Source organism: Squalius cephalus (genome assembly GCF_949319135.1).
Source record: "Squalius cephalus genome assembly, chromosome: 3".
Classification (NCBI taxonomy): Eukaryota; Metazoa; Chordata; class Actinopteri; order Cypriniformes; family Leuciscidae; genus Squalius; species Squalius cephalus.
The window spans coordinates 58,874,247-58,888,165 of record NC_137124.1 but is presented as its reverse complement, the minus strand read 5'-3'; the positions used below and the strand labels follow the sequence as shown (position 1 = coordinate 58,888,165).

General features: G+C 36.4%; 1 protein-coding gene across 1 annotated transcript in view; it reads left to right on the top strand.

Annotated features, from left to right (window-relative positions):
- The first annotated feature begins 1,404 nt into the window (after nt 1-1,404).
- acsf3 (acyl-CoA synthetase family member 3) overlaps nt 1,405-13,919 on the top strand; it is a 90,467-nt gene continuing 77,952 nt past the window's right edge. The window contains exons 1-3 of the mRNA XM_079865005.1: nt 1,405-1,465; nt 4,279-4,976; nt 10,576-10,731. Coding sequence (XP_079721131.1) covers nt 4,299-4,976; nt 10,576-10,731 — 834 coding nt within the window. The 5' untranslated portion in view covers nt 1,405-1,465; nt 4,279-4,298. The remainder of the gene's footprint in view (nt 1,466-4,278; nt 4,977-10,575; nt 10,732-13,919) is intronic.

Sequence of the window (13,919 nt, the reverse complement as noted above, 5' to 3'; positions counted from 1 at the left end):
AATAATTCATCGCCCGCTTCACGCCCAGGAGAAGCCACAGGTAGTTGATGAAGTGGCAGTGCCAAGCATCCCAACTGGCATAGACAAAGCGCAGCTGCTGAGAGTCAACGCAGCCAGATGCTGCCGTCAACGTGCCATGTGTTTAAAGAGGGGCAAGAGGGGGAGAGCGAGGCGCTTGCCAAGGCATTCTCATCTGGTGCCAACCTGACACATGTTTTTGGAACACCCCTTGATTTTCGTTCCCTACTCACTCTCCGAATCTTTCCGAAAAGAGGGGGCTTCTCTCATCTCATCTCCCACATTTTTCAGCAAATCCTTGGCCAACCCAATGCGGAGTTGGCGCCCACTGCCGGACATGCTAGTTGCTAACACCGAGACCGAGAAGATACAGGGCTGGCGGATAGCCATCGTATAGCTGCGCGTCAAATTTACGCTCACCGGGTTCCCTTCTGTTCTTCGGTCAGCTTTCGGTCTTCTTTCCAATCCAATCCAATCCAATCCAATCTGATATGTTTGAAGAGCAGCTGGAATTTCAAAATTTGTACCAAGAACATGCCGGGATCCAAGCCTGATTCCATCAAAAAGAAAATCCTCACGAAACAGGGGCTCTCCATCGAAACGTCTGCATCACACGCAATACAAAGCAAAGCGTTAAGAATCAATGATCTGTTGAGCGTTTAACGCCTTAAGGAGGGTGTCCTCGCTTCCAGCTCTTTCTGTGATTGTGAATGGATCGTTCGTTGACGATACTACTTCTCAAACCGGAGGGGAGATTCTCAGACAAAGCTTTCAGTTTTGCAGGAACATGCCATCCCTATTTACCACGGAGGGGTTTAGGGAAGTGAGAACTTTTTGAATGAGTGCCATGTCTGAACAATTCTTATTTGAGGCCCGCGACTGCCAGCTGGTGGCTAAGTGTGCCCGTGCTGTGAGCTGATGCCAAAACCAGTTGGCATGATGAAGCTTGGGTGATAACAGTGTGATGGCAAAATACACGCAAGCTTAGATGTCAATACTCACCAGCTTTAGTCCATCTGTCTGTCTGTCTCACAAATTTCCATCCTATTTTATGTATGAGTATTACGTTTTTGACTTTCCACCAAAAAACATAATTTTTAAAAACTGTATTGTTGTTATTTCATTGTATATATATTTTTAGCATTCCTAACATGCCTAAAAATGCTAATAATTTCTACCTGATGACATTCATGTCACTAAAACAAGGTATTCTTCATTCAAGTCTCTAATGAAAACAAAAATAAAATTTTAATTAAAACACTTTCCCATTCTTTCTAATCGCAAGTTAAAAGCTAAAATAAAATCTAAAGATATTGGTGTGCCACTGTGCCTTGTAAAATGCAAGCTAAAAGACACAAGGACAAGGTCCTTTAAATAAAGGTTCCGCTTCGCTTCGATTTCCACACGGATTCATTAATACGGCGCACCGTCTCCAGTATGACTTTAGGTAAGAAAGGCATTATTCTGCATGTATGTTTGAGGAAAGTATTATAGTTCTGTTATGATTTTATGCATAGCGACATCAGAAAACATTACATAGAATAAGCTTTCGAGTAGTGAGTCTTTCGAAGCCTAAGAAACGCGGAATGATATGTTGTATGGGCACCACTGTTGTTTTGAGATTTACTTTTATTATGCTGGGGGTCCATAGTGCAGTTTGCGAAAAATAATGAATGAACGAATGAATAATAAAGGTAAAGTTATCTTTAATAATAAAAAGGAGCGGGTACATTTTATTTCGATAGTCCACTTTAGACATTATACCGACTTTAAGTAACTTTTGAACTTACATGTCAACTTATTCTATTAACACGAACCCTAACAGTCTACTAATACTATAATGACTGCTAGTTGACATGTAGTTGCAAAGTTACTTGTAGTTTGTAAATGTCTAAAGTGAATCATCAAAATAAAGTGTTATCAGATATTAAGCAGGCAGTCTACTAATACTTATATAGCTGCTAGTTGACATGTAGTTGCAAAGTGAGTAGAATGTCTAAAGTAGACCATCAAAATAAAATAAAAATTCTGACATAAAAATAGGTTGATAATTTTTAGCATATTTATGTAAGGGCCAGTGAAAATGCTGACAGTAAAAGTAAGATGTTAAATCCTGTGTTGTGAGTCATGCCTATTATTTGGCTATTTTTTAATAATTGTTTTCATTTATATGGACTGTATATTAAAGGAATAGTTCACCCAAAAATTAAAATTCTGTCATTATTTACTCACTCTCATGTCGTTGTAATCACACAAGACTTTCATTCATTGTTTCGTTCAGTCTACACAACACTTGAAGGCTTTAAAAAGTTCATGAAGAGATTGTAAAACTAGTCTATATGTATTAAGAGGTTTAGTCCAAATTTTCTGAAGAGACTTGAATGCTTTATATGATGAATAGATTTGATTTAGCCTTTTATTCACATATAAACATTCATCAACCAAACTCACACATTAGGGCTCAACATTTTTTCCCCCAGTCTAATCTTATTAAATTGATGCTTCATCTTTCATTTTAAATTCTTAAATTTGATCAACAAATAAATTAGAATAATAAGACACTATGGGGCTGTTACCAATCAAATGAAATAATTTACACTGAAAAATTACAAGTGCATTAATTAATGGTATGATATTGTTTAAAAAAAATTTGAAAATACAAATAAGAAATGTTGAGGAAAAAAATTATACTTTAAAACATGAAACTAAACGGCAGTAGTTGGCAGCAAGTGACCGTCTTAATGAGAGAGTCATTGAGTCATTCAACGACTCAAACGATTCGTTCAAACATCTGATTCATTCAAGAATGAGGCAGTTGTTTATGAATGAGTCACTGAATCTTTGACATGAATTATTATTGCACTTATTATTGAACAGTGTCACATAGCTTATTGCACATGGTCAAATAGGGAGATGTCAGAGTTTAACATAGTTATTGCTGTTGGTCTGTTTGTGCGTAAACGGATGGGAGGAGTTTAAACAAGTTATGACAATGTTTGCTGATCAATGTTTATAAGTGAATAAAAGCCTCATTTAAATCTGTTTATCATATAAAGCGATCAAGTCTCTTTAAGAAAATTTTGACTAAACCCCTCAATTCATATGGATTAATTTTACGATCTCTTTATGAAATTTTTGAAGCGTCAAAGTGGTAGTTGCGTAGCTGTCAATGGAGGGACAGAACTGGCTCAGATTTCACTAAAAATATCTTCATTTGTCTTCCGAAGATGAACGAAAGTCTTACAGGTTTGGAAACGATGGTGAGTAATTAATGATTTTTGGGTGAACTATCCCTTTAAAATTTCTTTTGTTTCATTTTATTTTCCCTTTAAAGGGGTGGTTGATTATGATTTGACTTTTCTAACTTTAGTTAGTGTGTAATGTTGCTGTTTGAGCATAAACAACTTCTGCAAAGTTACAACACTTAAAGTTCAATGCAAAGGGAGATATTTGCTTTTAGAGAAATCACTTTTTAAGGACGACAACAAACGGCTGGTAGAGACTACACCACATTCCTCCCGGGTTAGTGACATCACCAACCCTAAAATTTACATAAACCCCGCCCCCTGAACACGATTTATAGATTATCATGACAGAATATGCTAATCAATGACTAGAAGATAACTACACATCAGCTTCATAAACTCATCAACTAACCGTTCAGAAATGTCCTGTTGCTTCTACATGTTGTCACTTCTTCTTGAGTCTCTCCATCTATCTGACTCCGGTTTGAACATAAAAGATTATAAGTTTTTGAAATTTTCAGTGCATGTGTGTTGAGTGCAAGCTGTTGTAGCTCCGCCCCCTCTGCCGGGAGCAGCAGCTCATTTGCATTTAAAGGAACACACACAAAACGGTGTGTTTTTGCTCACCCTCAAAAAGTGACAATTTTAACATGCTATATAGAAATATCTGTGGGGTATTTTGAGCTGAAACTTCACACACACACTCTGGGGACATCAGAGACTTATTTTACATCTTGTGAAAAGGGCATTATACCACCCCTTTAATATACAGTCCATTTAAATGAAAACAATGATTCAAAATAGCCAAATAATAGGCATTACTCACAACACAGGATTTAACATTAAAGATTCTTACTTTTCCTGTCAGCATTTCTACTGGCCCTTCCATAAATATGGGGAAAAAAATTATCAACCTACTTTTTTTTATCAGAAAATGTATATGAATGAAAGTCTTATAGGTTTTTGGGTGAACTATTCCTTTAAAATGTGCTTTCCTTTCATTTTATTTCCCCAGGTTTAGACGGATGAAACGCTATGCTGTCTTTCTGGAGCTGCTCTTCAGTGTGGCCTCACTGTAAAGCTGGCAGAAGAGCCCTGAAGTGGCTTCTGGGAAATGTAGTGCATCAGAGAGCCATCCACAAAACCTCTCCAGCCCTAGGGAAAATCACTCCTGTTTTCTCCAGAGCTTCTGCGTATGGAGACAATGTGGCCATTATGGATCACAGCGGGAGCCACACCTACAGCTCCCTCTACAAAAACAGCAAAAGCCTGGCGGGACTCATTACCAAAGCTCTCGCCTGTCAATCAGGAGACCTGAAGGGCGAGCGAATCTCATTTCTGTGTGCCAACGACGCCTCTTACACCGTGGCACAGTGGGCGTCATGGATGTGTGGCGGGATATCAGTTCCCTTATACAGAAAACATCCTCTAAATGAGCTGGAATATGTCATTTTAGACTCCCAAAGCTCGCTGTTGGTCGCCGGAGAACCTTTTACTGATACCCTCGAGCCCTTGGCCCAGAAACTAGGGCTTCCCTGCCTACAGCTTCCCTGCACCTCCAGCCTAGACACTCTTCAGCTTGAGGACACACAGATGTTGCTCGAGGAGGAGGTCTCGGACTGGGCAGAGAGACCAGCGATGCTCATCTACACCAGCGGCACCACGGGACGACCCAAAGCAGCGCTGCACACACACAGCAGTTTGCAGGCCATGGTGAACCAGTGCTTTGTTTTTGTAAACTGGTGCATGAAAGTTTTATCAAACTTGAATAGCGATGTTGACCTCCTGTGATGCAGGAGAAACTATGCTCAACCAAAGCTGTTAAAAGAATTCTGATAATTGAAGTAACTGAAAAGCTGATATTTATATATAATATATAATGTATTAGGGATGCACGATATATCGCCCACCATATCGGTATCGGCCGATATATGTTAATTTTTAATGTTATTGTTATCGGCCCCAATAAGAAAATTTGGCCGATATATTAAAGCTGATAAATAGTGGATTATTTCCTTCAGCTGAGACGCTTCAGATGTGCACTGTTTAAAAGGATGGTTCTGAATTGCTTGAAATATGATTGAAATCACTTCAAAAAAGGAAAATACAGTAAAGTCTGTCATATCGGCTACATAAAATTATCATGAGAACATTATACTATAATTGTGTTTGGAACATTGCTTTTAATGGTGAGACTTTTGTTTTTGTAATCAGGCTCTCAAAAATTATAAAAATTTGGATTTACATTTATCGCCAATATATCGGTTATTGGCTTTCAGATATAAAAAATTATCAGTTATTGGTATCGGTCAAAATATTCATATCGGTGCATCCCTAAAAATGTTATCGAACTTGAACAGCGATGTTGACCTGAATAACCAGGGTTATTATTATTAACTGAAGCTAATATATAGGCTATATTAGGGCTGTCAAACGATTAATCGCGATTAATCGCATCCAAAATAAAAGTTTGTTTTTACATAATATATGTGTGTGTACGGTGTATAATTATTTTCTATATATAAATACACACACATGCATGTATATATTTAAGAAAAATGTGTTATTTATATATAAAATATTTATATATAATATAAATTATATATAATATAAATATATATACACAGTATATACATGCAAATATTTCTTAAATATATACATGCATGTGTGTGTATTTATATATAGAAAATAATTATACACCGTACACACACATATATTATGTAAAAACAAACCTTTATTTTGGATGCGATTAATCGTTTGACAGCCCTAATATATATATATATATATATATATATATATATATATATATTAGTTAAAAGAACATAAAAGGGTTATTTCACCCAAAAATGAAGATTCTGTCAGCAATTACTCTCCCTCATGTCGTTCCAAACCCGTAAGACTTTCATGCATCTTCGGAACACAAATTAAGGCATTTTTAATTTAATTAATCTGTCCCTCCATTGACAGCTACACAACTACCATTTTGATGCTTCAAAAGTTCTAAAAAGTAAAAAAATTTAACTAAAATTAACATGAAAACTAAAAATATAAAAATAATAATATTAATAAAACTAACACAGATACTAAAATAACACTGCTGTTATGTTTTGGCAGAAGAGCGTTATTAGTGGGTGTTTACACGACACTGTTTTAAATTAAAAACGGTAAACTTTTTATGCGTTTTAGCCGTTCATTTACACGACAAACTTTTAAAAACGTGTTTCAAAGTGCACGTTTTTGAAAACGATACTGTTATTGTCTCCGTGTAAATTTGTGAAAACAGTGACGTCATGCACATGTGTGTTACGCGTTCAGTGTTTCTTCTCAAAGTGACAGCGCCATCTACTGGCCTGACAGCAGAATACAGCGTTTTTAGTCGTTTTCGCGGATCCGTGTGAATGGGGATTGGTTTGACAACATGGCCGTCTGTACCCGAAAAAACGCAGAGGCAAAACTTTTCCGTTTTTAGCACATCATTGTTGTGTAAATTTACCCTAAAATATTTCTATATCTAAAATCAGATTGGATGAGCCACATTTAAAGCTGCTTGGGAAAATAAAATGCTAGCAATTATTGCCTGCTTTAAAGATGATAAAGCAATCTCATAGCCATATATAGGCCAAAAAACGTCATACTGTTACATGCCTGATGGGGCTGTTTTATAAAAGCAAAAAAGTGGTTAAACTCCTGTAAAAAAAAAAATCACGGTAACAATTTTTAACCCAATGTTGGTTCCCATTGACTTGCATTATATGGATAAAAACTACAATGGAAGTCAATGGGAACCAAAACGGTTTTCTTAACGACATTCTTCAAAATATCTTCTTTTGTGTTCTGCAGGAGAAAGACAGTCATTCAGGTTTGAAACAAAGCGAGGGTGAGTAATTAATATAACACACAAAGCCTCTAATAGCTTGTTTTATTAGAATAACAATAACCCTTGAGGGTTGTCCAGTTTGTGGGAATTATTTCCAATAACATCAAGGCAAAACCCACAACACGGATAGGCATGTGTTCTGGAGATATTCATTATTGATGATGCTTCGGATCAAATGAGAAGGTCAGGAGTTTCTCCTGCTCAGATATTGCCAACAATTGAGTATTTAGTGTGAGAAGGAGGCGATTTAGGTTTGATGGGAGCTGTGGGATGAGACGCCCTCCCTCTCCTGATGTCATTGCGTTCTTTTACTTAGTTCCACTTCGCCTCTCTGAATAATCATTCTGATTATTTAATTTCATGGGCCACTCAAGGCTGTGGAGTTTTTTCCCATCAAAAACTGTCCTGCATTTCCAATAGTGTGGAAAATTAGAGGAGAGCCTCTTCGGACAAGCTTAAAGTCCCCCTGAAGTCAGCCGTTTTACCCCTTAATACTCATCTTTGATAATCAAAATGACACATATAAAGTTTTTTTTTTTTTAGGAAAATAATTTCTTCATGCCTTGAAATAGCTTGTTGACTTATGAATTTGCACATAGTTTGTCTTAAATCATATTTAAAACACCACATAGACATATAAACAACATTAAACATGTAGTTTGCCTTTTTTGCCAAATAATTTTGTCAGATAAAATACCGTAAGCAAGTTTAGTGTTTTGTTTTTCCTTCATATTTAAAATGTTTAAGAAATATAAAATGTTTTCCTCATATTTATATTTATATTTTAATTAAAAACAAATATCCCTTCTGTACATCACTTTTGGCCACTATCTATCTATCTATCTATCTATCTATCTATCTATCTATCTATCTATCTATCTATCTATCTATCTATCTATCTATCTATCTATCTATCTATCTATCTATCTATCTATCTTATTAACTTTTCTATCTTTCTAACTAATCTTTCTTTTTTTCTGTCTTTCTTTCTAACTAATCTATCTATCTTTTTCATTAACTTTTCTTTCTTTCTAACTATTCTTTCTTTCTAACTAATCTTTCTATCTTTCTTTCTAACTAATCTTTCTTTCTAACTAATCTTTCTTTTTTTCTTTCTAGCTAATCTTTCTTTCTTTCTAACTAATCTTTCTTTCTTTCTAGCTAATCTATCTATCTTTCTTATCTGTCTATCTATCTTTCTTTCTTTCTTACTAACTAATCTGTTTCTTTCTTGCATTTTTCTTTCTAATCTATCCTTTCTTTCTAACTAATCTTTCTTTCTTTCTAACTAATCTTTCTTTCTATCTAATCTATCTTTCTTTCTTTCTAACTAATCCATCTTTCTTTCTTTCTTTCTTTCTTTCTTTCTTTCTTTCTTTCTTTCTTTCTTACTAATCTGTTTCTTTCTTTCTTTCTAATCTATACTCCTTTCTTTCTAACTAATCGTTCTTTCTTTCTAACTAATCTATCTTTCTATCTAATCTATCTTTCTTTCTAACTAATCTATCTTTCTTTCTAACTAATCTTTCTTTCATTCATTCTTTCTAATTTATCTTTCTTTCTAACTTACCTTTCTTTTTTCTTTCTAACTAATCTTTCTTTCTTTCTTTCTAACTAATCCATCTTTCCTTCTTTCTAACTAATCCATCTTTCTTTCTCTTTCTTTCGTTCGTTCTTTCTTTCTTTCTTTCTTTCTTTCTATCTAATCCATCTTTCTTTCTTTCTTACTTTCTTTCTTTCTAACTAATCCATCTTTCCTTCTTTCTAACTAATCCATCTTTCTTTCGCTTTCTTTCGTTCTTTCTTTCTTTCTTTCTTTCTTTCTTTCTTTCTATCTAATCCATCTTTCTTTCTTTCTTACTTTCTTTCTTACTTTCTTTCTTTCTTTCTAACTAATCTATCTATCAAACTTTAAACTACTTTAAACTTTAAATTACTTTAAACTTCTTCAAACTCTCTGGTCCGGCTTTCTCTAGCCAACTTAAAGTTTGTCTCAACAAACCTTTTTTTTTGTTTATGTATATTTTTTGTATTATTTTTAAATAATAATTTTATTTATAAATAATTAAATAATGGCTTAATTTAATATTAAATGAAGACAGTACTGTCCATAGATAGAAATTTGGATAGACATTTTTTTATTACTCTAGAAATAGAGTAATTTTTGTGATGAATCTGTTCAAAAGACTTTCGAGAGTGATGATTTACTCGCAGAATATACGCAATAAATAGATGCTCTTTCTTTAGTTCTGTGCAACATCTGTAATCAGAAAAGATGTGTATTTGATTATATTTTCTCTTTTGACAATCATGCAAAAGGCAAGGCAATGCACTTTTATTTCTAGAGCACATTTAAAGCAGCCACTGCTAGCCAAAGTGCTGTACAATCTTAACAACTTTAGACAATGAAATGCATAAATACATAAACTGACAGGAACACACACAAATTCATAAGATTACATTGAACAAAAAAGCCAGAGAGAAAAAAATCCAAAACAAAAAATAAGTAGAATTTAATGCATGTAAGGAACTGTAAATGTCATACAGGTGCATTTTAATTTAAGTTTTATTATAGATTACTGACACAAAACCTGATGGTTGTTATATATATATATATATACGAAGACTTCAGATGCAAAAGCCTCTAAGTGCCTTCTGAAATTTTCTTCTAAAATGAGCATTTTTATCAAGCTCGTATATTTAGGTTCAGTAATTTCACTTTAATGACAATTAATAGGTATTTTTCATTGCCATTAAAGTGAAATAACTGAACATAAACATACAAACTTGATAAAAATGATCATTTAAAAGAAAATTTCAGATGGCACTTAGAGGCTTTTGCATCTGAAGTCTTCATATATATATATAAATATATATATATATATATATATATATATATATATATATATATATATATATATATATACATTCCAGTTTACTGTTTACCGTTCTCACTTATTCTTAAAATTTATTACATAGGAGGGAGGTTGTTTTTTTTGCACGTTACGTAGGATAATTTTTTGTAAAGTGGGAGATTGATTATTGCTCTGAATAGGACGATTGCATATGATTTTGTTGTACTCTTTTGTATAGTGACAAATAAAGATTCTGATTCTGATTCTGATGAATAACACAAAAGCAAAAGTGTAGACGTTTCGACCTAATTCAGGACTGCGTGATTGTGAGTGCGTGCACCAGCCATAAACACTCATGTTCATTTGCCACAGCACAATGAGAACTGAAGAACTGCTTGTGGGCATCATTCAGTCCATCTGAACTCAAGCAGTTAATATTAATTCACATCGCGGGTTTAAAGGTTTCGAGCACAATAGCTCTGGCCTGCTTCTGTGATTGTCCCACGCTCCAAACGTGTGGATCATGGAGACATTCACAAGCACCTGAAGGTCAACATCTGTTCTTCTCCTGGTCTCGTAGGTTCAGGGTTTGGTGTCCGAGTGGGCCTGGAGTAGAGATGATGTAATCCTGCACACGCTGCCCCTCCACCATGTGCATGGCATCGTTAATAAGCTGATGTGCCCGCTCTGGGTGGGAGCGACCTGTGTCATGCTGCCAGAGTTCAGCGCTCAGAAGGTACGGTTCTCCCACTTAATACGCCATTAACACACTTCATTCATAATAACAATCAGTGATCCTAAAACGGTGTACTTGCTAATGCCATACTTGAAAGTGTCTATAAATCATAGAGACAGAGCGCATTTAGGCCACACCCACACCGGGGGGGAAAACAATCCAACCGTCTCCATTGACTGCCTCGTCGTTTCTGACTTATCACTGCAAAAAAAGGTTTTCTTACTTAGTATTTTTGTTTTGTTTCCAGGCCAAATGTAAAACAAATTCTTAAATCATGATGGATTTACTTAAGTAGTAAAATATTAGATATTATGTCTTGTTTTCTGGGGGGAAACATCAAAATTGCAGTGAGTTTTTGCTTAAAACAAGCAAAAAAAAATCTAGTTTCCGTTTGAATTGAAAGATTACTTTTCTTACCCAATTGGCAGATCATTTTGTTTGATTTATTAACTTGATTATAACATACAGTGACCCTAAAACTGTTAACTTAGTGTCTAAAAATCACTGAATGAGAAATCAAAACAAGTGCACTTTTCCAGTAAAACATTTCACAAAAAAAAGTTTTGGTCACACTATATATTAGGTAACCTTTGGCCAGCGTATTATTATTATTATTATTATTATTATTATTATTATTATATATATATATATTTTTTTTCCAATGGGAGTGCCGCGTATTTAATAACGAGGCACTGAGCGTCTATCTCACACCGAGCGTTTGCCGTTTTTTTCCGAAAAAATATTCAACCTTGAGTTGATTGGCTGCCTTACCCATCCGGCCAATCACAGTGGAGGAGGGGCGGGACTAATACCACACCAACTAGTGGTTCAACAGATCACAAAACTCCAATAATGATACACATCCGGTTTCTTTCTCAAGTGTTCACATTCACTTGTCGGCGTGTCTGCTTAATAATAAAATGAATAAGAGTCGCAGCACAGAGTCAGATTTCATTAAACACGAGAGCGAGGAACTGACTGACAATATGATGGCGGAATATTTGGTGTAAAATCGCCTATTTAAGCGAATTTGTCATTGTTCTGTTCTGTTGTTGTGTTTTTCATGAAGAATAATAGGCAAATGAACTCGCCATTTAAGCAATCCGCCCCCGAATTGGCGCTAATTTAAAAGCGAAAGTAAAATGCACGCATCCGCACAGTTATGAATGCCTGTGCGGATGCGTGCATTTTACTTTCGCTTTTAAATTAGCGATTTAAAAGCCCCCGCCGGAGATACCGGTATTACTGGTGTTGTCACACATCGATTAACCGATGGGAAAATATCCTCACCGTCACATCCCGACTGACGAGCCTTAAAGGAGCCGTGCCTCAAAAACAGATCATTTCAGACAAAGGCTCAGAATGATGGTTGAAAATAATAGTTGTTGTGCAAAAGACTTTATTAACAGTATAAAAGTTCATATTATTAGTACAAGATATTCATATTATGATAAAAAAATCATGTCATGCATGACCCCTTTAAGTTGTAAATAACCCAAATTATTCAACAAAGCCGTTTGATATGTTCCATTGTGCACTAGCTGTGTAACTTTCTTAGAGCAACTAAATGGGTTTGGAGAAGTCATGCTGCAAGCGTCAGTGAGTCGAGGTGTTTTGTCCTGCTCCCCTGGGGAGGAACTCGTGAGTCCTGAACGATGAAGATGTGTGTGTCGTGTGTGTGTGTGGAGGAGGTCGTGATCACCCTTATCGGGGACTTGTCACAGCGATGCGCTAATTGTAGCTGTGTTGTTGGGTGCCAGAGCTAAAGGCGTCAATACCAGGACTCAAGATCTGACAGGCAGTGTGTGTGTGTGTGTGTGTGTGTGTGTGTATGTGTGCCCTTGTTTATATTACATTGTGGGGACCAAATGTCCCCATAAGAATAGTAAAACCTGAGATCACCTACATTGTGGGGACCAGCCAGCGGTCCCCACTTTTCAAAAGGCTTATAAATCACACAGGATGAGTTGTTTTGAGAAAGTAAAAATGCAGAATGTTTCCTGTGATGGGCAGGTTTAGGGGCAGGGGCAGTGTAAGTGGATAGAATGTACAGTTTGTACGGTATAAAAACCATTACGTCTATGGAGAGTCCCCACAAAGATAGTGAACCAGACATGTGTGTGTGTGTGTGTGTGTGTGTGTGTGTGTGTGTGTGTGTGTGTGTGTGTGTGTGTGTGTGTGTGTGTGTGTGTGTGTGTGTGTGTGTGTGTGTGCGCGCGCCTACTTAACTATATTTCGGGTACAAATTTGTACCCAGAAGTGACCAAAACAAAACCTGACAAAATTTCCCCCAAAAAACTCCCTTTAGTCCTCATTGTTCAATCTAGTATAAAATTAAAGTAATTCAAGTTTTTTTTTTTATGTAAAAATTCCGAAAGTTTTGTGTGGGTCGGGTTAGTGAGTGTGTGTGTGTGATGGGTAGGTGTAGGGGTAGGGGTAGTGTAGTGTGTGTGTGTGTGTGTGTGTGTGTGTGTGTGTGTGTGTGTGTGTGTGTGTGTGTGTGTGTGATGGGCAGGTGTAGGGGTAGGGGTAGGGGTAGGGGTAGTGTAGTGTGTGTGTGTGTGTGTGTGTGTGTGTGTGTGTGTGTGTGTGTGTGTGTGTGTGTGTGATGGGCAGGTTTAGGGGTAGGGTTAGTGTAAGGGTATAAAATATACAGTTTGTACAGTATAAAAACCATTACGCCTATGGAATGTGTCCATTTAGATAGGTGAGTAAACGTGTGTGTGTGTGTGTGTGTGTGTGTGTGTGTGTGTGTGTGTGTGTGTGTGTGTGTGTGTGTGTGTGTGTGTGTGTGTGTGTGTGTGTGTGTGTGTGTTTGTGTGTGTGTGTGTGTGTGTGTGAGACACCCTGGACTGTCACCGTGAGCGCTGAGTTTGTGTGATGGATTGCCCAGTGTAGCTTTGTATCTGGACACGCCAACTTTCGGTAAGGGCTTTAGAAGCAGATCAATGGATGCCGTGACATTGAGGAATGATCCGCGTTTTGTAAAGGGAGGGGGTTTACGGCAGCGAGCGAGCGAGCGAAAGGGCTTTAAGGTCCAGGAGAATTTAATGGGAGTCAAGGATCTGATTGACAAGAAAGGTCTAGAGAGGACACAACAGGAAAAAAAGACATTCAGGACAACACAGAAAGAAAGTTACATTCCTCTATTTTCCGCAGATATGACCTTGATCGCACACGTTTAAAAA